This window comes from Channa argus, chromosome 3, assembly GCF_033026475.1.
Source record: "Channa argus isolate prfri chromosome 3, Channa argus male v1.0, whole genome shotgun sequence".
NCBI classification, from domain to species: Eukaryota; Metazoa; Chordata; class Actinopteri; order Anabantiformes; family Channidae; genus Channa; species Channa argus.
The window spans coordinates 16,161,647-16,186,956 of NC_090199.1; the positions used below are offsets into that span (position 1 = coordinate 16,161,647).

A 25,310-nucleotide genomic window follows, 5' to 3' on the forward strand; every position below is an offset into this window, starting at 1 on the left:
TCAACCTAAACAAATAATGGATTGATTACATTCAAGTGAGTTTAGTGCAAACATTTTGTACTAAACTCAAGGACTGAATCTTTGTTATTTTGGTAATCCTCTAAATTCTGATGTAGTTCCAATAAGAGATTAACATTTGTGATTAAGTGTAAACTTAATCTCAACTGTTTTCAACTAATGGACGGATTGTCATGAAACTAATTCAAGACATTCTTGGGCCCTAGAGTATAAAATTGACTTAGCAGCTATAGTTAGTCAACACTGAGTCTAATCGCAATGGAAAATTTACGAGATTTACATAAAACTGGGTACAGATATTCTTGGTCCCCAGAGGATCAACTGTAATGCATTTGATTCTCCAGTCTTTTATGCAGTGTATCATCAAAATTTCAAATTGTCCAATACTGTGGTTTTTGACACAGTATTTGCAAAACTAATGACATTTCTAATATAATGAGTTTTCACCAAAATACCTAAATAGTATGACTGAAAATTTTGAGTCTTGTTTAATATGTATTGGTCAGCTTCTACTCATGCATGTGCTCTGTTGTCCCTCTTAGGATAACAAGCTGCGTAATCGTTTCGGCAATATGGAAGATGGTGATAGGCCGCAGGCCCCACCTCTGCCCCCCCGCACCAGCTTTGAGAGGACCATCACTGTTGTCAGGGGCAACCGTAGCCTTGGTATGTTCTCTGTCTTTCTAATGGTAATGGTGTCGTGGTGTGTGTACGTCGCTGGCATGGCGATAATGACGCTAATGGGCGGTGGTGATGAAGACTGCCCTCAAGATGAGTGGTGAATTGGTGTGCTCCTTCATACCTGAGGGTGGAGATGATTACTGTGTGTGGACTGTCTTTACGTATTTCTAAGAGGCTAGCAAGGAGATGCATGAATGGTCAAAATAATGGAAAATAATATAAAGGAGTGATGTTGAAACAAAATAGTTTATATTCATTTAAATGTTGATGTAAATGCACTTGTTTTTATACTCCACTGTTGAAAGTACATTGTTTTTACTGCCCTAAGAGAAGTCTAGTGTTTGGATATTCAGACATGGCAGTGGGCAAACAACAGGGTTTAAGATGCTCCTGTGCTTTTAACTAAGGGTTCTATGCAAAGCATAAGAAAACAAACTCGTTTTTATTCTGAAAACGGGCTCTAAGGCAACACAATCCGCGTATGTGTGTGTTTGAAAGTTTATAATTATGCAAATTTTCATAGGTAGTGAAAATCAAGGTGAGAACCTACAGTGTGTCACTGCATTGTTTGGTTTTCATGTGTTTAAAATATTGTAGTTCCCTCTACTGAAAATCTAAATGGAGAGGGTTTACAGACTTTGTGTGTTATGATTTTGTAAATTTAAATATATTTGAATTTGAAGCAAAGACTTCCACGTGGGCAGTTACCATCTGTATCTGTAAGGCTTGTTTGTGGGAGATTTTATATGAGCAAAAGTGTTACTGTACAATTATTGTACTACTTCACTTTCTTCCAGTTATTACGTGCCATGTACAGTTCTATTGAAAAATAACTACAACTTATGCCCAGTTTTTAATATGAGAAATGTATGTACAGTGAACAGTTGGTTTGTACTACAAGAACTGTACAACTTTCACAGCGAGTTGTCAAAAGAAAAGGTTTGATGGAATAAAATGAGGGGTTTTTTTGCCTTGCTTGTCTAAAAACATCAATATAAGCAGCCTACTTAGATGTCTTTGCTTTATATTAAATGGTGTAAATCCACTGTCCTAGTAGGTTTATGATATGCTAAAAAGTTTTGTTGAGCTTGAAACAAATAGAAATTGTCATGTTGAATATTTATCCTGAATATTATCAGAATTTAAAATAGATGGAATTATATTTTGATGCTTTATTATAATATTTAAGCACATTTGGCTGTTGAGACGTTCAACAACCAACGTCCTCTAAATTGTTTGAAATGTGTCTTCTGTTTGTCGTGTCAACGTCAGTAGCTGTGTCTCCACTTAATTGTATTCCAGGCACTATGATTGTATTGTAATTTAAATGTGATACTAAAAAAGAAATAAAAATAAATATTTTTGTTCAAAAATAAGCACAAAGTCATTTCTTTGACCAACCTAAAATTATGTACGACCATAGTGTTGTGGATGTGCATAGTCATGTGCATTAGATGGCTACATAGCATGTGAGCACCATAGATCGGACTGCCCAATTTGTTGTAGCCTTCCCTCCCTGCAGTGTGTATGCGTATGCATGAAGTGTGCATGTATGTGTGTGATGCCTGATTTACCTGCTTCTGCCTGTTTGCATTAATGAAGCATTTGTGTAATCTTCCTAGTGTCCAGTTTGATAATGCCAAAGTCGAGTGTTTGTGTGACTGCCATGTGACTAGTCACCTGTGCCCTCTGCCCTGTTTGGGTGTGAGTGTGTGTGATTTTGTTTGTGCACCTTTATGTGAGTGTGACTGTGAAGGAGGAAGCTGTGTAAATGTCAAGCATGTGTAGCCATGTTTGTGTGTTAATCTGCCTAGTGTCTGTCATGATTATGCTGATTATACTACTGTCAGGTGTTTGTTTGGGCGACTGTCTGTCTGTCTGGCATCTATTCAAAGCAGTCTTAGCCAACCCTCTACTCACCTGTGTGTGTGTGTGTGTGTGTGTGTGTGTGTGTGTGTGTCGTCACATGTGTACGTGTTGGCAGGGATGTCGGTGAGTGCTATCAAGGACGGCTCAGGCATACTGGTTCGCAGTGTGGTCCAAGGGGGCTCTGTTAGCCAGGATGGGAGGCTAGGGGTGGGTGACAACATCTTGGCCATCAACGGAGAACCTACTTCCAACCTGACCAACGCCAAGTCCAGGGCTATGCTCCGCAGACACTCTGTGCTAGGGCCAGAGATGAGGTGAGGAGCTAGTCGCTGTCCAACTGCAATACAATGTGCAGAAAACTCCATTCTGCACTGAAATAGGAGCCTGATGCTTATTACATCACAGTGTAGCTCACAATATAGGGCTACGACACATCATATCGTCCATGTTTTGATAATCCTGTGATAACAATTTCATAATATTGTGATACATGGTGATAAGTGTGAAAATGGGCCATAATGTGGGCCTCTCGCATGAGTGTAAAAATAGAATAATGGTGAAAGGCTGAGCCAGGAGACATGATGCCAATCCAAACTGTCGACAAGGGGTGGACTGAGGTGAATGATTGAAAAATAGACCTGCTGTCAAAGATATATTTCATCTATATTTTATTCTTTAGATACTTAATTGGATTATTTTGTTAAGTATTTGATTATGTCCAGGCTTATTACACTAATTGAGTTTGCTTGGCTCTAAAGACTATATACTAATGTGGCTTTCAACCAAAATTATTTTGTTGAATTATACTATTGTCATGATTATTGCCATTACTGTATCAGAAATATTGTAAAATACTGTGTTATACTATTAAGTCTGTATAATGCCTTTTGCTCACACATTTCTATGACAGTTCTTAGAGGCACTTCTTAATAATCCTAAGTCCGTATCCAAAAACACTGGGTGGTTGGACGTTCAACACAGTGTGCATCATTTTCTTTAAAGTGCTGCGTCAAACTTCACATTAATTCTTAATTGTTGCACAGACATGCCTATGGCTCTGATACGCACAGCAGTAAATGTTTAGGTATTTCTGGCAGCAGCAGGGTGGACGATTTTTCCTTTGTGTTAAGGAAAAACAAGCAAAAACATAACGGGTAGCTTTTACTTTCCACAGTGATGCTGTTAGTCTCTGAGACACTACTAGCAAAACCACATATTAAAGAAATAAGGGAGATTGCCTAAAGACTTTGGACACCCTCATCAGGATTTTCACTTGGTTTTATGAATTAGACTTTAGCTAGAAGTTCTCTTTTCTTTTACATGAGACCAACAAGCCAATAAAAATGACATCTATGTCAACTATGTCAATCAAACAATTTATACACAAACACTCTTTGGGAGAAATTTAGCCAAGCATGGAAAGTGAAAAGAACCTTGACACACTAAATTGCACAATATTGGCCATAGTAGCTGTTTTATAGGCCTGTACAGGTAAGTGTAGCCAAATATGTTGATATGAATGTTACGGAAGAGTTCATATGATTTTCAAATATAAAACTGTTACACACAAACACAACAAATCATAATCTGCTGATTTAAAAAAATGCTTTTTTCTTTATTGCCTCATATTTATTTATGTCTTTTGCAGTTTCATATCTGAGGAGCCAATAATACATCACCTGATACATTAAGCAGCAGAAAAATAACCTATGTTTGAAATCATCCACATCTCTGTATATAATCAATCCTAAGAACTGTAAACTTACTGCATACGTACTGTGTTGTGCAATATAGCTGTTGTAACTGTAATACTGTAACTTATGTTGGGTAGCTAGTGTAATACATATAAATAGTATAGCGCTTTGGAGCCTTCGAATGAGGCTTGGTGACCAGAAAGGTTGTTAAAACCTAAATTATAACACAAAGAAAAGGGCTTACGTGTGAGCAGGATGTGTGAGTGGCACATTTAAGCTGATTCCAGTGGGTTTTATATTAGCTGTTGCATTCACACGCACTTTCCCTTGTGTCACGGTTCAAACATGTCTTTGCAGAGTTATTCGTTTAGGAGAATTTCTAAAGGTCCCTTGGGAATGTAGAGAACAATCAGCCACTGAAAAAGAAAGTAATTGAATACTGCTCACATTTTCTAGATTTCCCCATGCAGATCTTGACAGTCAGTGTGATTCGACTGAGTGAGTATATGTACACCATAAATATAAATATGCACTCTGCGCCGTCGCAAACATGACTTTTACTGCATCATCACCTATAAATGATCTTGTCTCACTGTGGATCTCCATTACCACCTTGTTTTTGTCGCTGCAGTCATCGTTGACTGAGGCACTGCAGTCATGTTAAATTAGATTAGATGATGAAATTTTAAAGATTGCCTGAGGGGAAATTGGGTAAATTATTACTTGTTCTAACATCAGCAGTTATGGCTCCACATTGACAATGCTTGTTCTGCTGATTGGAAATGTGCCCCACCTCCACCGCCCTGCTGCCCTGCGAAACACCCACTCGCTCTCCACCTCTCTGTCTCTCCCTTGCTCACTCTGTCTCTCTCTCTCTCTCTCTCTCTCTCTCTCTCTCTCTCTCTTGCTTTTACAGGCACACACACATACTCACACTAATACACGCATACACAGCTTTTCAATGGTCTAACCTCCAAAAACACCTTTTTTCCTGCAATGGGAAGTATCTCTGAATAATTCATCACTCATCTCACCTTGAACAGTGTGCTTCTGAATAAAAGTGTGTTTTAAAGAGCCCCCTCATAGGTGCACACACAATACGCACACATGTGAACACACACATGCATTCTGTGTTTCTCAATCACATGCGCTCTTAGAAAAAAAGCACTCGCCTGCGCTCATCCTGCCTCTTTCTGACAGCGCTGCAGACAAGCTAACAGAGAGTGAAGCAGATGAGTTGCTTTGGCAAACTCCAAATAAGAGACACGTCGAAGGGTGAGGGCTTGTCACTATTAGACTGCCTCTGTTTAGACGAGACACACTGTCCACGAGGCTCAGTCAAAACATCTTTATTTAGAAGACCTCCACATTCAATCAGCCGCCATGATTGGAAAAGAGAGAATTTGCCCTTTCAGCAGATTCAAACTGAATGTCAGCTGCTAACATCACACAAGGAAAGAAGTAGGAGGGAGCTCGCATTAATGATGTCCTTGACAATTTATTTAGGTGACATCTATTACACAAAGGCTTATGCAAAACACATTTGTATTTAAAATTTTGTGTTTCACACGTCTTGAATCCAATATTTTAGCGACAGATTTGTTTTTTTCTTTTAATCTTGAACCAAAAGCAGTACAAGCAATGTTGATTTGGAGCAAATCTATAATATTAGAGCACTTAAAATATAATTTGCCAAGTAAGACAGCAGCCTCAGTGAATGCTAGTATGCACATATTGATTGTATTTCATGTCTGAGGTAATAAGCACATCATTACTAGTTGAATGATAACTTATCAAATTGTATTATCAAGTTTTCTCCTCTTCTCTCTTTTTTATAGATAACTTCCTCCCCTAAATTACAGAAATAAATTCACGTTATGGGAAATAACTGTGATTTTTGCTATGAGTCAGATGACAAAAATTGAGATGACTAACTGATGGTGCCAACACGTTTCCAATATGTCAGTGCACCCAATTGAGAAATAGTCTATCACCCACAGTTTGCTGTGTCAACCCAAGTTGAGAAAGTCAGAATTTAGTGTCTTTTACAGATTCAGGGCAGCTGTTTTCACTTGTTTCCAGGCTTTATGTTAAGCTAAATTCCTAATGGCTGCAAATTCATATTGACCATACAGACATGAGAGTCAATCTTTACATCTAACTTTTCCTAAATAAGTGAATAAGTGTTTTTGTCTTTAGACCATAGCATTCCATTATTTTTTCCTTCACTTGCAGAGATAATCCGTCCACAAGTGAAGGAGATCCATCCTATTTAGAAACCATTCACTGGCATGTTTCATTGTGCTCCTTCTTGGCACAAACAGAGTTAAATTAAGTTTTTAAATCTTTTTAACACCCCCCCTTCCCACTCCCATTTTTTCCCCACATTGCCCTATTCTCAGTATAACCTATGTCCCAGCACATCAGGTGGATGAGCACCGCACTCGTCTGTCTTTGCCCCCTTTGGCATCCCTCACAGCAGACAGTGCCTCTTCCTCATCCACTCCACCGACAACTTCTCCAGAACCTCTGTCAGCTCCATCCAGATCTCCTGGTTTGGTGAGAGCTCCAGCTTCAACTCCAGCTTCATCCACCCTCAAACCCTCTGCATCAGTCAAATTTAAAGCTGCAGCTCCAGATCCATCCACAGTCAAAGCGCCTGTGTCATTCAAAGGCCCAGCCATAGTCCCCACCATCACCCCCGCCCCAGACTCAAGGTAATGTAAGATCCAGAGGTCTCAGCCTATTATTTATGGTCATCGTATCCCTGCTCAGGCCCCAGACTACAAGATAAATCAGTTACAGGGTTTATTAGACCTCACGGCTCCAGCTTTATTCCATACTGATATGTATTCAGTCGAGAATTTCGCCAAAGAGATAGTTATACAGTCCAAACTCTTTAATGTGTAAACCTTATAGTTTGGATTTTTATAGATGGATTTTACTACTGCAACATATCACACATTTCAGTTACCTAGAGGCTTAAGTCATATCTATGATCTCAATTAATATCTGACACTTCAGTTAACCGTACCCATGGGGAAACAGTGTGTTTTAGTGTGCGACCAGCTCAGTGGGAGTCTCTTCCAGTCCGTATTTTCTCTTCTCCATTCTTCTCTGTGGTAAAGGCAAAAGCTTCTCTGAATGTTGAATATCTGAGTTATATTTAGCTGTTCGCTTATGGATCTCAGTGCTGACTGTCAGCGAAAATGAATTGTTTCGCTTCTGTCTGTCCCTGCTTTCACTCCATCTTCGTGCCTCTGCGTTTCTCCTCCCTCCCTCACTCCCATTTCTCTCTGCAGCCTTTTCTTCACTCTTACCTTTCAATACATTGTCTTTGTCTCTCTCTCTGCTAGACTTCTCCGTTGACGCTCTGTGTGTACATCCGTCTCTCATCTCTCCATCCCTCAGTCATCTTCCTCTAGTCGTTTTGTTTTAACCTCATTTTCCCTCTCCTCCCTGCCTATCCCCTTCTCCTGGCCACTCTCTTTCAGTCTGGTGGAACCATTTGTTCTGCCCTCTTCTGTAACTTAACTGGCTATAGGCTCCTGCTGTGCAGATAGCACCACTATCACTCACCTCCATGGGCTTATTACAGCCCTCCACCGTTAAACATATTCATGAAAAATTCTCTTCTTCTCTATCGCTTTCTTCCACACTCACACACACACAAACACACATATATATAGTGTATTTGTACAGAGATACTGTATACGTGTTAACACACACGCGCGTGCGCGCGCACACACACACACACACACACACACACACACACACACACACACACACAAAGACACTACCTTACTGTGACCTCCCTGGTAGAAAATGTGTGTTTTCAGGGCTATTTGCACCTTAAGCAGTGTATCTTCTCAAGGCCCGCCAATGTACAAGTCGCTATAGGCCATGTGTCAGAGTGTGTCAGGACTTGAGAAAGTAAGAAAGTATGCTGAGATACCTTGTTATCCACAGAAATTCTGCCAGTCTGATCAAGTTAAACACTATTTGACTCCCAGACTAAAAGTTTATTTTAGATTAATTCTTTTATTACTCTATAAAATGTTTGACTGAACCAAACAAATTACTGGAGACCAACTGATTCTTAATGACCAATATCAGTTCGGTCCATAATATTTTTTTAAGTTGTAATTATTAATTGCAACTTTTAAAAGTAAAATGCATAAGTTTGTTTTTTTAGAAAAATGAATATAGATTCCATCCGGTGTTCCACATTAATTTCTTATTATTTATGCTTACATGTGTTTCAGCTGGCAGGTTCCAAAAGTTTTATCTTACAAAAATAAGTTAGAAGAGAAGGAAGATGCCAGCACTGTGGAGGTGAAAAAGGACAAGATTAGTGTAGATTTGAAAGTACCAAAACTGGACGTGGAGATAACGGTGGATTGCAAAGAGAAGGCAAATGAGGAACGCAATCCTCGTGCTACTATGTCTTGGGATCAACCTAGAAGGTTAGTGGACCAAATATGCTTTGATTTAGTTATTAGATTTTTGTCAGATTTTAGTCAGTCTGCTTTTTTTTTTTTAACTCATGATGCCCTTTATCCACTTTGTGTCAGAGGCTGCTTACTAAAATCCTGGTGTGTTCAGGTTATGTTCACAGCTGGAGTAAAGCAGCGCAGCACAGACTCAACACTCATATTTCTTAGGCTCAAAGAAAGTGACTACTTTCCCAACCTGTATTTATCACATTTATGACTGTATCCCACATGGATAAATCACATAAGCTGCACAGCATGCAAAGAACAGCTTTTGTGTGTCTTCCTGGCAGGTATAATGTTCTATTGTTTTGGCTTAATCTCTGAAACCCTATCCACAGCCCTAAGCTGGGGATAGAGGGAAGACTTAAAGAAAAAAGCACACCCACTGGATTAATTCTCTGTCATTTGCATTTCTATGGTAATGTTTCAAACACAGTAGGTCTTCATCAGGTAGGCAGAGCAATGAATTCATCATCACTTTGTCCAAGAAGGATTTGAAGAATTACATAGGGATGTTCCTTGTATCCCGCTATGTGTTTCAGTGTGCAGCTGACTCGAGCACCAGGGCAGTCACTGGGTATCAGCATAATGGGAGGCAGAGGCATGGGCCGCAGACTGAGCAGCGGAGAGATGATGAGGGGAGTCTTCATCAAGCACATCAGCCCCGACAGCCCGGCAGCACATAATAGCACCCTCCGTACTGGAGACAGGATACTAGAGGTATGTGTGTGTGTGGGTTTGAGGCGCTCTGTGTGTGTCTTACTAGATATTGGAGAAAACAAGAGAGAGAGAGTGTGTGTGTGTGTGTGCGTGTGTGCGTGCGTGGGTGCGTGTGTGTGTGTGTGGCAGTGCGAGAAAACGATTGTGATCTGTGTCTAGAGTCAATTCAAGAATCAAGATTCAAACAGCTTTATTGATCCCATAGGGAAACCAAGACAATAAACAAGTACAAGTACAAACTACTGGTCAATAAGTAAGAAATAACCCAGCTAGAGGAGTAAGCATAAATGAAATAAAAACACTAACACTATTTAGTCCCCCTCGTTTTTACAGAAGGGGGATGAGTTGAACGGTTTAATGGCCACTGGGAGAAAGGATCTCTTGTGGCGTTCTGTGGAGCACTTGACTGTAATCGGTCTCTGGCTGAAAGTGCTCCTCCGTGCAGCCAGCACACAGTGCAGGAGGTGGGAGGGATTGACCAGGATTGAGAGGAGTTTGGACAACAGTCTCCTCTCAGCCACAACATGCAGAGGGTTCAGTTTCTCCCCCAGAACAGAACCAGCCCTCCTTATCAGTTTGTCCAGTCTGTTACTGTCTGCCACCTTCATAATGCTTCCCCATTTAAAAATTACCATCACACATTATTTAAACTTTAGACCATTAAACTTTCTCCACTTTATCTTTTTAGTATGTCAAGTTTTAATAGGTAAATGAGGACTACATCCAGGCATTACGAGGTCGACAGAATTAACACATTATTGTAATTTCCTGATTTAAGTAATTTAACTACATTACTCTAAAAAATACAATACTTACTCAATTTCAGTTACAAAAAATGTAAATGAGTTAGCCATGTAACAACACGGATGAGAAAAGGGAGGACTAAATGTGTTTTAATCTATTGTCTTTGTTTGTGTGCTGACATGGTCAAGGTGTGTGGTGTGGACCTAAGAGATGCCAGCCATGAGCAGGCAGTGGAGGCCATCCGCAGGGCTGGAGACTCTGTGGTCTTCCTGGTCCAATCTGGACAACGTACAGCTCAGGTGCTGCATCATATAAAATGTTTCTATCGTCTGTAGATATGATCTGTAGACACTGTATGCTGGTATGAATACATTACATTGTGTAGCATTTGAGTCTATTGGGGCTCTGGATTGTCTCACACTGAATCTCAGCAAAGTGAATTTTCTATTGGACAACTCCATCAGGTGTTTCAGCGATGCTGCATGTGGGAGCACGTAGCATTACAATATGATGTCCTCTGGACATAAAGCTTATTGAACACAATTATCTTTGACTGGTTTTTTATAACATGATATTGCATTGGATGTACCATTTCGAAACATCTGCCTTTCAGTCATATACAATAAATATTCATCTGCCTACTCCGCATTTTGTGTTTCGCCCACAGTCTCCTGTGCTCACCAACCATGAGAGACTAAGTCCAACACCACAGTCCAACTCACACAGAGGCAGCAGCAGCAGCAAGGTAACACTCCTCTGCTAGACACTTACAGCATCACCCTGCTGTTTTCTGCTTTAAAAAGATAAATGTGCTGCAAAATTTACTCCGACCTTTTGGCTTTTCTGATATAAAAAAAACAACGTGCTCTTAAATATAGACTGACTGACCTCCAAAGTCAAAGAGCAGTAACCTTTTTTTTTTAGATTGTAGTGAAACAGAGGACATGCTGTGTCGTTTCTGTTCCCACACAGTTACTGATGTTGGGCTGTGTATGGAGAATGCTATGTATACACTATATTATATACACTATAGAGTGGTGAGTCATTAACACCTACATGTTATTCCTAAAAGAATGAAGAAGCTTTAAAGGGTTTTGTGAGAGGTATATTTCTGTTTAGGTGTTGATGTGTGTCGGACTCTATCTGTGTTTCCCCACATGACTGTAGGACACTGAGATTCTCAGCGGTCTGTTCCTTAGTCTCTCCCCTACAAACCCTTTCACTCCCACTCCCTTTAAGGTTGGTACATTGTTGTGTGTGTGTTTTTGTGTGTGATGTCATCGTTTTACAGCATCTTGAAAGCAACCTTGTATTAGCATTTGCACTAAGCCAACTTCCAAAAATGTTATTAACGTGCTTATTTGTAGACAGAACCCTTGCAGTTCAAAGCCCCTTGCACATACCTTATTTGTTTAAACCCTTTGTTTTTCTCTTTGATGGAGATCTATAACTCTGTAAATAGACAGTGCATTCGTTTGAAGTTATTTTCCCAAACACTTGTAAGTTGGTTACAAAATAATGCATGATTTTGGTCATCTTTCATGTTATTTTTAGCTGACATTAAAACTATGTTCATTAATTCATCTTGTTCGTCAGTTTTACCCACTGCTACTTCAAGCACAGTGAACAAGCCTCAGGGATAGTCCAACTCATGCCTGAAGGACCCCTGAGGCATCTCCAACTCTGCCTGTTCAATAATGCAAAACTTCTCCCAAGGTACCTTCACCAACATTCGATAGAAAGGACCGAAGAAGCCCAGTCCCAACACCAATCACAGCGGGAGCTGAAGATGAGGACGACACTGGCAGGCGTAAGTCTATATTATAAAGACGTCACACAGACATATGCAAGGATCCTTCAATGCTCCCAGGAGCAGCAGCTGTGGGTTGTGCAGGTCTCACGATGCTTCTGGCCCAGAAATACTGTGCTATACACATTCATTACAAAAGGAAAGGCTTTAATACAATGTTCAAAACTGACTTTTTGGAACATCATTTACAGGTCTATCATTTGAAAGAAGATAAAACAAAATGAGCAATATGTTTTATGCCATTCAAATGTTGGCCAAAATTAAATCTGAATGCATTATGGCCTAGAATGCAAAAGCCCCCAAGAACAGTTTCCTCTTTTACAGTGTTTTGAAAGAGCATATGAATGGGTTTAGTTTTGAGTTGGGACTGAGAGTTTGTTCTTTGGCACAAAAAAAAAACTGTTATTGAAGTTGTAGCTACTTTTTGCTGTTTCTCACTTACTTATTAATAGAACCCTGTGGAGGTTTTCTTGTAAATAAGTTTCTGTTTGCATTCAGTGCTACTCATCAAACTTCAGTGTGTTTATGTGATATCTAACAAAGGCTGAATATATTTTAGTTTCTTATTAAACATTTGCAAAGCTGAAAGTGCAGTTTATACAATGGAGATTAATATGTGATGTTCATGAGTAGGACCACACCTCAAATACTCCACTAATGGTCTATTATCTATAAATGCCTTCTGTTTTTTGTATGGAGTAATAGCAGATCCCACCCAAAGTCAAAGTCCAGACGTCATCCCGTTCTATCCTCTATCACAGTTCCTATTGAAGATGCTACTAATTTTATCCTCGTATCAGATTGGAGTGTTTGGTCTATGCTCGTGAACTGCCCGGCTAAAAACAGACGTCACACACTAATTTTTGGTTGGACCACCTTTAGCTTGGATTATTGGATGCATTAACCGTGGTGACGTTTCGGTGAGATTATTCAATGTCACATTTATTAGAGTTGCATTCATTCTTTGCCATGATCTTATTTTAATGATGACAGAGTCGAACCACTAAGTAAAGTCTTCTCCAGGGTTAAGGTGGGGCATCTATGTATGAAAGTTTCATGAACCACTTTTTCACATTTTGAGCCTGATCAGTCCTGGCATTGTCATCTTGAAATATGCCTGTGTCATCACAGAAGAAAAAAATCCATTGATACAGATTGCAGTAAAAACTGCTCTTTCATATTCAGGTATTCAGCTACTCTTTGCATCAGTTAGGGTTGAATAACTTGTTGCCAGCTGAGACAAATTAATGACTGCAGAAATAATTCAGTTCTTTTGGTCAGGCAGTGCACGAATGTACAGCAGCCTTCTTCTTGACTGCCTTTGTGTGTGTGCTGCTACAGGTGTTATTATTTTACTACCTCACTGTAGATCGGTAGAATGCATGCAGGTAAATATCAGCCGTATGCTCTTGCTCTTAGTGGCCCAAAACTCCACTAAGTACCTTTGAGAACAGGATCCGTGGGACTGCTCATTTACAAACATGTAAATTGAGTAAACATACACTTATTCATAGATTAATTTCAAAAAATTATAAAAAGCTCATTCATACCAATATGCATGGTGTATAATGGTAATACAATACTGTACATGCATACTGTATGAATGCACACAGTCACTCTGTATATGTGCAGTGTACAGTGACACAGACGTTCCCTCAACATGATTGACAATATCCAGCAAAAAACACACACAAGCTTCTCTAGGGTGTGTCAGTCACTACATGTAGCATACCACATTTGTTTGGCTTACTCATCACAATCATTTCCTAAGAACCTTCTATTTCTTCACTAGAAAAGATGCTTCAGCGCTATGGCAGTCTGTCTGGGAAGCTCCATATGATTGAGCTGGAGAAAAATCCCGCAGCTCACGGCCTTGGTATCAGCCTCACAGGTAACAAGGACGGCTCTAGAGCGCGGATGAGTGTCTACGTGGCGGATATAGACCCTCAAGGACCTGCTGGTTCAGATGGGAGGATACGTATTGGAGACGAACTACTGGAGGTATGAGGAGAACAATTGGGAACAGTAAGATGCAGTCAGGGTGGAGAGAGACAAAGATGACCGAAAGGCAGATTAATGTGGAAATGGATGTCATCAAGGAAAGATCTTTTTTTTCTTTTAGATCAATGGACAGATCTTGTATGGCCGCAGTCACCAAAATGCTGCCACTATTATTAATAATGCTCCGTCTAAAGTCAACATTGTTCTCATCAGGTAACACGCAGAGTGAATTTCTTGTGTCATTGATTTTTTTTTTCTCCAAACAAGATATATTCCACAGTGAGGCATTGCAGCTGAGGGATAATAGCAAGTTTTGTTGTTGTTTTACTAGAAATAATGCAGCTTTGGGTCAGATGGCCCAGGGATCCAGAACAATGTGTGTGGACACAGTTGACTCCCAGATAGACTCTGCAGAGCATGGAGGATTATCCCAAGAAATCCAGCATATCATCCTACCACAGGTGCAGTCCCTCCAGTAAATCTTGTCATTATCCGTTGTCAGGCCTCTGGCTGCTGTCTAGTTCTAGCAAATGGTTGAGTTGTAACTGAATGTGACGGAAGCAAAAATGTAATGTCCTTCCTACCCCATTGTGAGCATGGTGGGAAATACACCTTTATACAAGACTGCTCTTAGCTTATGCAGAGTGCAGATACAGTGAAATGCTTTTCTGTGTCCTATCACAATCCAGGATCATGTAGGTCTTGGCCTCTGTTTGGCAGAAGATGACTCCAATGAAGGACTGATGGTCAGGTCCCTGATCCAGCACGGCACTGCCAGTAAGGTGTGTCATCTTATCAGCATTATCACAATTTCTCAGTAGTTCCCTTCTTCGTTATTTTAGGCTGGACCTCGGGTTTTACTTTGGAATTATGTCTGCAGTTGCACATAATTGAATTAGATTTTTGCATTTAACAAACCACAATAGTTTGTCTGGAACTTTGACAATAACTAAAATAAAGAGGGATGAGTTATCATCACATTACTATACAAAATATAAACTGTGATACATTTAGTCTCTTGATACTTTTGGTAATAACCTGAAGACTAACTTATAATTTCCTTACACTATTAAGTGATGTCATCATGTAGTGATACATTTTTATGCAGGGCTCCAGGTAGCAGATATGCAGATATCTGTCCAGAGGGTGTGTTTTTTTTTTTTATCTCTATTAGTCTTCATTCTTCTGTTTCATAAATGTTGCTTAATTTTTTTTCCTTTTTTTTTATCTGTATTCCTGTCTTTTTGCAGGATGGCAGAATTAAGGCTGGAGACAGAATCGTAGCAGTGGGTGATGAACCTGTGGCTGGACTGTCAGTAGACAAAGTAAAAACACACAAAGACATACACAATATGCACTTCAAGGTCATGCTGATTAAATTATGTATGACTTGCCTGTCTTCTTTGTATACAGGTGTCCAGATTGATTCTAAAACATCCAGTCACTGTCAAACTCTGCATCAGCCATTCCAAGAATCTCTCCTCCTCTTTCACTCTGCCTCTTCCTACATCTCTTTCTTGCTCTCTCTTTCCTGCTTCCTTGCAAACCCTCCCTGTCCCCCCGTCCTCCTTTTCATCGCTCAGTACCATGCAGACCTCTCCCACAGGATGGTCTGATTGGCTAGGATCGGCACCCACAGCTACTGATCCTGTGAGCTGCCCAATTATGGCTGGCAAGGAAAATAGCATAGAGATCTGTAAAGGAAATATAGGATTGGGCCTCAGCATCATTGGAGGATGTGACACTTTGCTGGTACGATCAGCCAAGTGACTGTAACATTTTATTTAAAACCAAACAGACATTACTATTTTTCCTTTTGAAAATCATAGCCAAATTTGCCTGGCAAAATCACCTACATTCATCCATTCATACAAGTGGCATATCATTTTATCAATTAATTTCTTCTTTATAATATTGTCATTAATTTCCCACATGTTATCTGGTATAGGGCATAAAATAAGGCTAGCTGTTATATGATTTATTTGTCATAAAATATATTAAATATTAACTTAATAAGGTTAATTTGGTTTGCCTGCATTGTAATGTAGGCGTCCTTAATTATGTAATTGTTTTCGAATTTGTCCACCAGGGGGCAGTAATAATTCATGAAGTAAATGATGGCGGTGCAGCACAGAGAGATGGAAGACTGCAGGCTGGAGACCAGATATTAGAGGTATTATGTTTACACACAAGCATAACATTATGTTATATGATAAATCATTTTAGTTCAAAACAATTTAATTATAAGATATTTAATTTTAGCTTAATTTTGGTTATCACAAATGAAACCTTTATTTCATCAGTTCCGTGTAAAACCATGTTACAGCACTAAAGCTAGTGATCTCTATTCAACCATTTAGTTAAATAGAGGTCACTATTGTGCAGTAAATGTGTAAAGGATGTATATATACACCTGTATTTGGTCCAGTTACTGGTGAATCGGTATCTTGGTCCAAATCTATTGTAAAAACAAAGGAATACTCTAAGCAAATCCATAAAAAGGTTATTGAAGTAAGTCAGGGGATGGATACAAAAAAATTCTAAATTCTGAATGTCCCTTGGAGTACAGTGAAATCCATCAATAAGTAATGGAAATAATATGGCACATCCGTAAATCTGCCTAGAGCAGGCCGTCAGAAATGCCAAATGAAATCCACCATAATTCATTCTTGTAAAAAAATTGAAAAGTTCGAAGGGAGGAAATATATATATTATATATATTTATTATATATTTTTTCCTAAATATATATGAAATATATACGTGCTGTATGTCCAATATTTGACGCTATTATTAAATACTGTTAATGCTCTTTAATTTGCCATTGATTTATTTATGCAAACATTTGGGTAAATGTGCCAGTCTCAACCAGTTGGTTATTGACTTTGGCAAAATGTCTAAAACCAGTTGAGGTAAAAAACATTACACAAAAATAAAATCCTCATTCACACGCCAGTGCACATCCTGCAGAGCAACCAGAAGCAGCATAAATGTTGATGTTGTAAAAACAAAATTGATGAGATTTCAAAATTACTGTAGGGTGAGGTTTTTTGCCATCAATGTAGCCATTAACTAAATTGAAAGCCATCTGATATCTGTTGCTTCTAAAACAGTTCTTCATAGTCTATCTCAACCCCATTCACACCTCTGCACACTGGGTTCTCCACTCTCTCTTCCTAACAGGTTAATGGTATAGACCTGCGGCAGGCCACTCATGATGAGGCTATTGGCGTGCTGCGACTTGCCACCCAACGTGTTCGTCTGCGTGTCTTCAGGCACAAAGAGGCCTACAGTGAGGAGGACCTGTGGGACGTTTTCAGCCTAGAGCTCAGACCTCGTCCTGGAGAGGGGTTGGGGTTCACCACTGTGGGCAAAAGGTATATTGATAGTGTTTTTTAAAAATTGAAGACTTGAGTTATTATGTCACAACAGGGGTAAGTTTCTTTCAAAGTGTTTTTTTTTTTTTTTTTTTTCTGAAGCTGGTTGTCATTTTGAAAGTAATCCAGATATTTTTGTTCTTTCATTAACGGACCTACTTAATGGAAGAACGTTTATCAGAAAAGGAGACAGTTCTTGAGCTGTGAAGCCTTGTAGAGGTCAGAGGGATTCTCTTAACGGGGACCATTATTATATTGAAAAGACAAAATGATATCATACACCATTACTGCATCAAATTATCTTCTTAAAGGTTACAGAGCCAGGCCATAGGGTCATACTGTAGTGAGAACAGGCTTTTCTGAATATTTAGGTGCTAACTTTTACTCAGCTTTAAGTATTTGAACAGTCATGTGTGACGTTATGCTAAACAGCAAACTTACAGCTCCCAGAAGATTCTGTAAGCGAAGAAAAGACTTTGACCTTTGTTTCTCTTTCAACAGGAATGATACGGGCATCTTTGTGTCAGATATCATCAGAGGGGGTGTAGTGGATTTAGATGGCAGGTTGTTGCAAGGTGACCAGATTCTGTCAATCAATGGGGAGGACGTCCGCGCAGCATCACAGGAACATGCACAGACGCTCCTGCAGGTCTGACAGATTTGCAGCTATACATACAAAAAGACAAAAAATTATTAGTGCATTATAGTCATCTCATGCGTGATGTGTCACTTTGCTCTCAGAATTGCAGTGGAGCACTACATCTGGAGGTAGCTCGTTTCAAAGCTGGAGTGCAGTACTCACAGCGGAGTCAGGTAAACGGTTTTTCGAGACTTAGAGATTAGGACAATGGATGGATGATGTTGTTAGATGTTGATTTTACCCTATTTTCTTATAGTCACCCACCCTATTTGAAACAAATGAGACGACCAAAACATTAGAACCACCTCTTAATATAATGCACTTCAGTAGGACTCTGCCACCCACTATGACCTCAATAATACGCAAACAGAGAGTACAATTATCATCTTTCTGACAATTTCAACTTAAAAACTGAAAATTTTTAACATTTGGTGAAAACTTTGTAAAAGTAGAATGAATGGCAGAGCTATATTAGACTGCATTAGATAGTACTGGTGTACCTAATGAAGTGGTCAGTAACATAGATTGATATAGATTAATACTCTAGAATCCAGACTTTCTTAAATCTGCATAGTTTGATGTAGTCTGTTGTCCAAATACTCATATCTGCAATTTTAACAATACTACTTTGTGAACCTAGGAGTACTTTAAGTTGTGTTTTATCCAGAGTGAAGACTCCGACTGTTCTACCCTGACTCCCTTAAGTGGATGTGAGGCTTCCTTTGGCCACCAGAGGGAGACAGATGACAAAACAGGAGGCTACAGTGAGTAGCACTGTTGTATAAATATTGTCTGTAAACATAGGTGTATGTTTATTATTTCCCCGAGAATAATAAAATAACACCTTTCAGATGTCCAACTGATGTATGTTAACATTTTAAAACTGCATATACAAACATAAATATATGTTCTACCCACAGCATTTCAAGACTATCCTGACATCAGAAGAGTAGTAATACAAAAGGTGAGGCATAAAATATTTCAGTGCTGAATTTCAAACTCTTACCTGTCTAGACACCTGGCTCATTAATAATAGTTGTTAATGACATGTGCAGCATCTGCCACGTGATTCATTGGTGTTGACTAACAGTTTTTATAATAAGTGTATGGTATCACCACAGGGTACATGTGATTCCCTGGGCATGAGTGTAGCAGGAGGAATGGGCAGTCCCCATGGCAACATACCTCTTTTTATTGCTGCCATGGATACCAATGGACTGGCTGCCAAAACACAGCAATTACAGGTGGGGAGTGCCAATGTACATGTATCTGCGTGTGTTTTGTGTATACATCATGTTGTGGGGACAAACATCTATCATTATCATTATATCATGGGAACAAACACTTGGTTCCCATAAGTTATACATTTTATTTTTGCGTAAGGACTTGGTTTTAGGGTTGAATATGAAATTACAATCAGCTTAAATTGTGGTAAAAAGGAACAAAAAGCCACTCAAAGTTGTCTTTGTCAGATTTTTAAATATATTTTACAAATCATTTGTTGAAGTTGCTATAGAGAATGTGTTGAATTTTTGTTTTCGTGTACTGTCTTGAGAGGATCCGTCTGCTGTTCTGTTTATGCGTTGGTCTGTGTTTTGAGTTTCTCTCATGATTCTGAAGGTCAACAGGTCAGTGCTGCTGCCATAGTAGGTCAGTAAAGGAGTGCAGTATTAAGTTTGGCTCATCTCCATTAAAATTTGAAAGATTTAAACTATTTGCGAGCCAAACAAAGTAAAAGGTATGCAGGTAATCTATTGCAAACCATAGCAGGCTGAGCACATACCTTACAAGATGATCCCCCAACAGCTAACAGTGTGACATAAGTTCACGTTCTCCACAGATGAGTGTAATGCAAGCTGAGGGTAAAGCCCGAGGTACAGATTAGAATAGATTTGGTTACAATAAACCTCCAGACTTTAGTTCAACAAAGTTTCCTCATAAGTAAGAGGGTTTATGTTTGTGTGTCTGTCCTTCAGACAGGAGATAGGATCCTCAGTATCAATGATGTGTTCTCGGAGGGGATGACTCACAATGAGGCAAGAGACCTGCTGAAGAACGCCACCGGAACCATCAGTCTACTGGTAACGTCACAGTTATACATTAATGTCAGCAAGTCTTCAGTGTTGTCAGAGGAAGGCACTGTAGTACTGCAGCATAAAGTGATTCCCCTAAGTCTGAATTACTTCAGTAAAGTCACTAGGAGATTTTTTCACATGCAAACAACGTAAATATATTATATATAATAATAAATAATAGACTTAATCGAGAAATTAAATGAGATATTTTAGAGCTTCAGGAGTTCCTTCATCATTAACATTTTACTATATGTATGAAAGCCGTACTTTAAGAGGATGGTCTGACACTGGTTTACTCTTCTTTGTTTTTATGTCCAAAGGCTTCTAGTTTTTGTTACTAGAGAGAAAAGGATGGTTTTTTTAGGAGCTGGATATCAGATTTTCTTGACAATTGCACTGTGTGATTTAAAAACAAATCCCAGCAATTGTTCAGGAATAGGATGCCTTTTATTATTATTGTCCAATGTGTTAATGACTAACTAGGTTAATGATGTTTCTTTTATCACGCGTGTGTTTGTGCTGTGTGAGTCTAGATTACATCAGGCTCTAGTGAATGCAGTATACTGGACCACAGTGATGTCCAAACACCGTCATTAGGTCAACCCAGCAGCTTGCCCTGCTTGCACAACCACCTCTGGTAAGAATCAGTTTGCTGACAGTCTCCTGCTGTTGTATTTTATTATTTTACTTTGGTTTCCTCCTTGTTTATGTACCGAATGAGGACAAAGTCAAATACCTTGACAATAACAGGGAAGTGCAGACACTGTGTGTGTGCATCATTTGTACCCCACTTTGTTTTCAACAGTTGTCCTGAAAATAAAACAAAGACAAATTTCCTTTGTTTTATTCATTTGTAAAAAGAAGACATCAGGGGTTTTGACAGTATATCAAACTAAATAATACATTTGAAGATGCTGAAACTTGAAGATCCGATATGTGATGTGGTAATATCATTCAAGATACATAAATAAACTTTAATAGTCTAAAGTCTGCTTGAACCCTTTGTGAAAAAGAGTCCAATCCAGACACTGAGAAATCGTGTTCTTCAGTATGTCTCTTCAGTTCTGACAAGGTGTCAAATCTCTATAATAACTCTGAGATTCATCACAGTTAATCATGCAGCACATTAAATATTCACATCTCTTTTATCACTGATTGTAAATCCCGGTCAGATGACATTCCTTTATTACAGACATACACAACTCATGAAAACACAAAGACTATTAGCTATTTAGAGCCACGCTTGCTTTTCAGATGCATGCGCACAGTGATCCACGAATGCGTCCACTTCTGTCCCCACAGTGCTCGCATGTATAAGACCATCACTCTGGAGAGAGGTTCCTCAGGTCTGGGATTCAGCATCGTAGGAGGGTTCGGCAGCCCTCACGGGGATCTGCCAATCTACATCAAAACTGTCTTCAACAAGGTGAGACAGTGTCCCCCAAATCCTGGTTCTGATATCTATTGTCAGCACAGCTTACAAGCCCAATTCAAAAAAGTTGGGACAATGTGTAAAACCTAAGTAAAACAGAATGCAATGATTTGCAAATCTCATTAACCCACATTTTATTCACAATAGCACATAAAAAACTTATAGCACATAGTGCACATTCAAATTCAAAATGAGCTAATATTTACCATGAAATGGTAAAATGCCTCAGTTTTAACATCTGACATGTTGTTTATGTTCAATTGTGAATAAAATATGTGTTGATGAAATTTGCAAATTATTGAATTCTGTTTTCATTTGTGTTGTACACATCGTCCCAGCTTTTTTTGAAATGGGGTTGTATTTTTGAATAAGAAATCGTGGCTCAATGTGTACCCTTTATTTGTACTGCAATAATATTGAATTTTAAGCAGTCAATCAATTACAGTACTTTTCAGTTATTACAGTTTTGTTTTCCTTTTGTATCTACATTTCTCATATCATATGAGTTGTTGTGATCTCTGACATGCACTTTGTCTTTGTACTCTGCAGGGGGCAGCCGTAGAGGACGGCAGGTTGAAACGTGGAGATCAGATAATAGCTGTGAATGGACACTGCCTGGAGGGGGTGACTCATGCTGAAGCTGTGGACATCCTCAAAAAGACCAAAGGATCTGTTGTCCTTACTGTACTCTCCTGACACTTGGCGTAATGTGTCTCCTTTTGATTATGTCTTACAGTAGCCCTTAAGTGATGTAGCTGCTTCACATTAGAACTGCTTTACAAAGACCTGCAGAGGCAAACTGGAAAGTTCAGGTGTTTAAAATCTTATGAAGAATAGACACTGAGTGTGGAAATTAATCTGCATTTATTTTAGAGTAGCTGCCTGCAAACACAGCCTGAGTGTGTTTACATCCACACAAATATAAAAAATGAAAATACTGTAAACCTATTATAAGAACTCATGTGTTCCTGTTATATGACTCTCTTATATGATATTAATAAAAACTGGAAATTCTTTAAATAATTATGAAAGTGATGCACATAGAAACCAAAATACTTAACATGCATAATAAATAAGCCAACCGATGTTGATGTAGTGTGTCTTAGTGATCCTGCTGAAGACATTTGTACCATATATAATTTATTACAAACCATGATGGCACAGCCCAAGCCCCACCCGTGTGGTCTTCTCTAGATAGCTAGACACTGACATGCATCATTTCCTATCGAAACACACAGTTGAATAAATTACCACCTCCGAGAAACAAAATGACATATATTTACTGCAGTTTCTTGACTTGTGTTCAGTCACCGTTAACTACTGTGATAAACTCCTAAGACCCACAACATGCCAAGTGCATCTGCCAATCTTTTGTATGGCAATAAAGTTTTAGGACATTGGTTAGAAAACAATTTTTTGCTTTTAATCTATTCCTTATACTTGTTTTCTAGTGATTAAAACTGTGTTTTAGTGAATAACTAGTATAAAATGTTATATATGGATAATTACCAATAACCCCCTGCTTTTAAAGTGCTACTTTATGGTAGAAGGTAGAATAAAAAAACCTTTCACATTTGTTAAAAGCAGCTGCTAATACCAGATCATTTAAATATCAGCTCTGTATTACTGTTTTCATAATCCTTAAAATGATCATCTATTTTTAGGAATTCAGTAAAGTATTGTTACAGTATTATATGCAACCTTTATTTTATTTAGAAATGTTTTCCTGTTTTATATGACTTTATTTATACTGTGATATGCTGGTTTTTATTTAAATTTTTTTTCTGATCTTTTATTTTATTTAATTTGTGTTAATAGCCCTTAGAGCAAAAACAAACACACTTGTATGCTTGGTTTGTGTGATATTGTACAACTGCATGTATTGAAAGTGATTTTATTAAATGTTTGTTTATTAGAGTTTTTTAGTTCCGTTTTTTCATTATTCTACGTACACATTACTTCCTGATATATCTCCGTGTAAAATGTCATAGTCCAAAAAGTCCTTAAATATTGTCATTTTAATTATGAATGACAACAATCCAGGAAACTTTCTTTTTATCCGATGTTTTGAGATTTGACTTTGAAATAATACCAAGCAGGATAAGCCCATCCTGTGGATATCACATTGTTTGATTTAAGAGCTCACAGACGCAGAGCAGAATAAAGTGAAAATCTAAGCTTCCTCAACTGTTAAACAAGGATATCTGAGTCTGATGTCATATTTTTGAGCATAAATGCAAAACTTTTTTTCTACGTTTCTGCATATTTTTGCATCTATTTCCAAACCGGTGAACTGCTTTTTGCCTTGAACGGGCTTTATTATCATGGTTATGCTTTTTGTCTTTAGCCCTCGCACTCCCTCTCTGTCTTTGTCAAACATTAATATATATTCAGATTCACTCAGGTTTAGTGAAGGTGCTAGGGTGATGCATGTGTAGCATAGAATGACAGGGCACCACTAAATCATGGAGTAGGGATTAGACTGACGGTAGAAGAGAGGACGATAAGTCAGCAAAGTACAAAATCCTAAAGAGAGCTGAAGAAATTAGTTTAACATTCGGTCAAAGAGGTTTTCAGCGTTAGTCACGTAAACACCAGGGGAGAGTGAACCCATACCAATTTTTGTAGATGCACAGAACTTTCACTTTAATTACGACTTATTGGTGACAACTTGATAAACAATACATTTGCACACAAATGTCTCATTTAGGAAATAGGAGGCATCTAGGGAAATCCTGTCTGGAGCCTCCACATTAATCAAAGCCATCTGCTCACATTGCAAGCTTTATTGAAACCCAGCCATCACAGTCTGTTTTATCCTTCTCCAGATGAACAATTGCTTTGCCTAAAGGCTGCGGGGACGAGTGTTTTAAGATAGAGAAATGGTAAAAACCTTTTTTCTTCATTTAATGTGTTTTCCTATTTTTTAATCTTTTTAAAAATGTAAATCCTGCTACGGATATTTTGTCTAAAAACAATCTACACATTTCCCCATTTTCTTCCCCCATAATTGTGGCGATATTAGAAGGCAGATGCCTTTCTTCTCTTTTCATGAATCAAGACAACTGATGTGCTGGTTTTCACCGCCAGGTTTAAATTCCCTTCCCCCGAAACATTTATGGATGAATTCACCAGCAATAAGACCTTTTCCAGCCTATGGTCCTTTTCACCTTCTTTTCCACCATTTCTCGAACCCACAGTGCTACTGTGGATGCAAAAGTGTACAAATTTTTAGACTATAAAAAATAAGATGACTTCGGTTTACATGGCAGTTGACATGAAAGGAACTAGTGATCCTGTGATATTTGGGATAGCAATGGCTAAATGGTTGTTGTATGTGTGACTGTCACATCTATCCACATTAATAACACATCAGCATTGTGTTTTTTGCTATCAGCATAACCTACTCTTCACAGCAAGAACAGCAAACTGAAGGTGGAGCCAAACAAATCCCTCTTCTCCACCCATTCCCATGATATACTTTATTGTGAAGTCTATTACAGTACACTAGAATTTAGGGTAAATTGCAGCTATTGAAGTTAGATCCCCCCAAGGACTATGCAGTGTCCTGATATTAAGTATTGTCACAAGTACTGCACTGATGGGGAAGTTGGCTCAGAGAAGCAACCATGCAACTGGCAGGCCTTCACTCAGCAGCACATCCTGAAGCAAGAAATAATTGAACACATTCATGCAGTTATAGCAGAGGAGCATGGCAGAAAATGCTGTTATCAGGAGGTTATGAGTTTTAAAAC

General features: G+C 38.8%; 1 protein-coding gene across 1 annotated transcript in view; it reads left to right on the forward strand.

Moving 5' to 3' along the window:
• The window catches only part of si:dkey-92j12.5 (multiple PDZ domain protein), a 37,593-nt gene extending 14,223 nt beyond the window's left edge, over window positions 1–23,370 (forward strand). Inside the window, exons 19-45 of the mRNA XM_067499288.1 lie at window positions 561–684; window positions 2,684–2,882; window positions 4,719–4,760; window positions 6,665–6,979; window positions 8,528–8,728; window positions 9,301–9,478; window positions 10,411–10,521; window positions 10,890–10,967; window positions 11,390–11,461; window positions 11,939–12,032; window positions 13,825–14,033; window positions 14,155–14,246; window positions 14,365–14,494; window positions 14,723–14,815; window positions 15,284–15,358; window positions 15,447–15,785; window positions 16,123–16,206; window positions 17,215–17,408; window positions 17,910–18,057; window positions 18,150–18,221; window positions 18,716–18,812; window positions 18,969–19,012; window positions 19,170–19,292; window positions 20,025–20,129; window positions 20,657–20,760; window positions 21,426–21,549; window positions 22,105–23,370. Of these exons, the coding sequence (XP_067355389.1) occupies window positions 561–684; window positions 2,684–2,882; window positions 4,719–4,760; window positions 6,665–6,979; window positions 8,528–8,728; window positions 9,301–9,478; window positions 10,411–10,521; window positions 10,890–10,967; window positions 11,390–11,461; window positions 11,939–12,032; window positions 13,825–14,033; window positions 14,155–14,246; window positions 14,365–14,494; window positions 14,723–14,815; window positions 15,284–15,358; window positions 15,447–15,785; window positions 16,123–16,206; window positions 17,215–17,408; window positions 17,910–18,057; window positions 18,150–18,221; window positions 18,716–18,812; window positions 18,969–19,012; window positions 19,170–19,292; window positions 20,025–20,129; window positions 20,657–20,760; window positions 21,426–21,549; window positions 22,105–22,251 (3,594 nt within the window). The 3' untranslated portion in view covers window positions 22,252–23,370. The remainder of the gene's footprint in view (window positions 1–560; window positions 685–2,683; window positions 2,883–4,718; window positions 4,761–6,664; window positions 6,980–8,527; window positions 8,729–9,300; window positions 9,479–10,410; window positions 10,522–10,889; window positions 10,968–11,389; window positions 11,462–11,938; window positions 12,033–13,824; window positions 14,034–14,154; window positions 14,247–14,364; window positions 14,495–14,722; window positions 14,816–15,283; window positions 15,359–15,446; window positions 15,786–16,122; window positions 16,207–17,214; window positions 17,409–17,909; window positions 18,058–18,149; window positions 18,222–18,715; window positions 18,813–18,968; window positions 19,013–19,169; window positions 19,293–20,024; window positions 20,130–20,656; window positions 20,761–21,425; window positions 21,550–22,104) is intronic.
• Window positions 23,371–25,310: the final 1,940 nt, after the last annotated feature.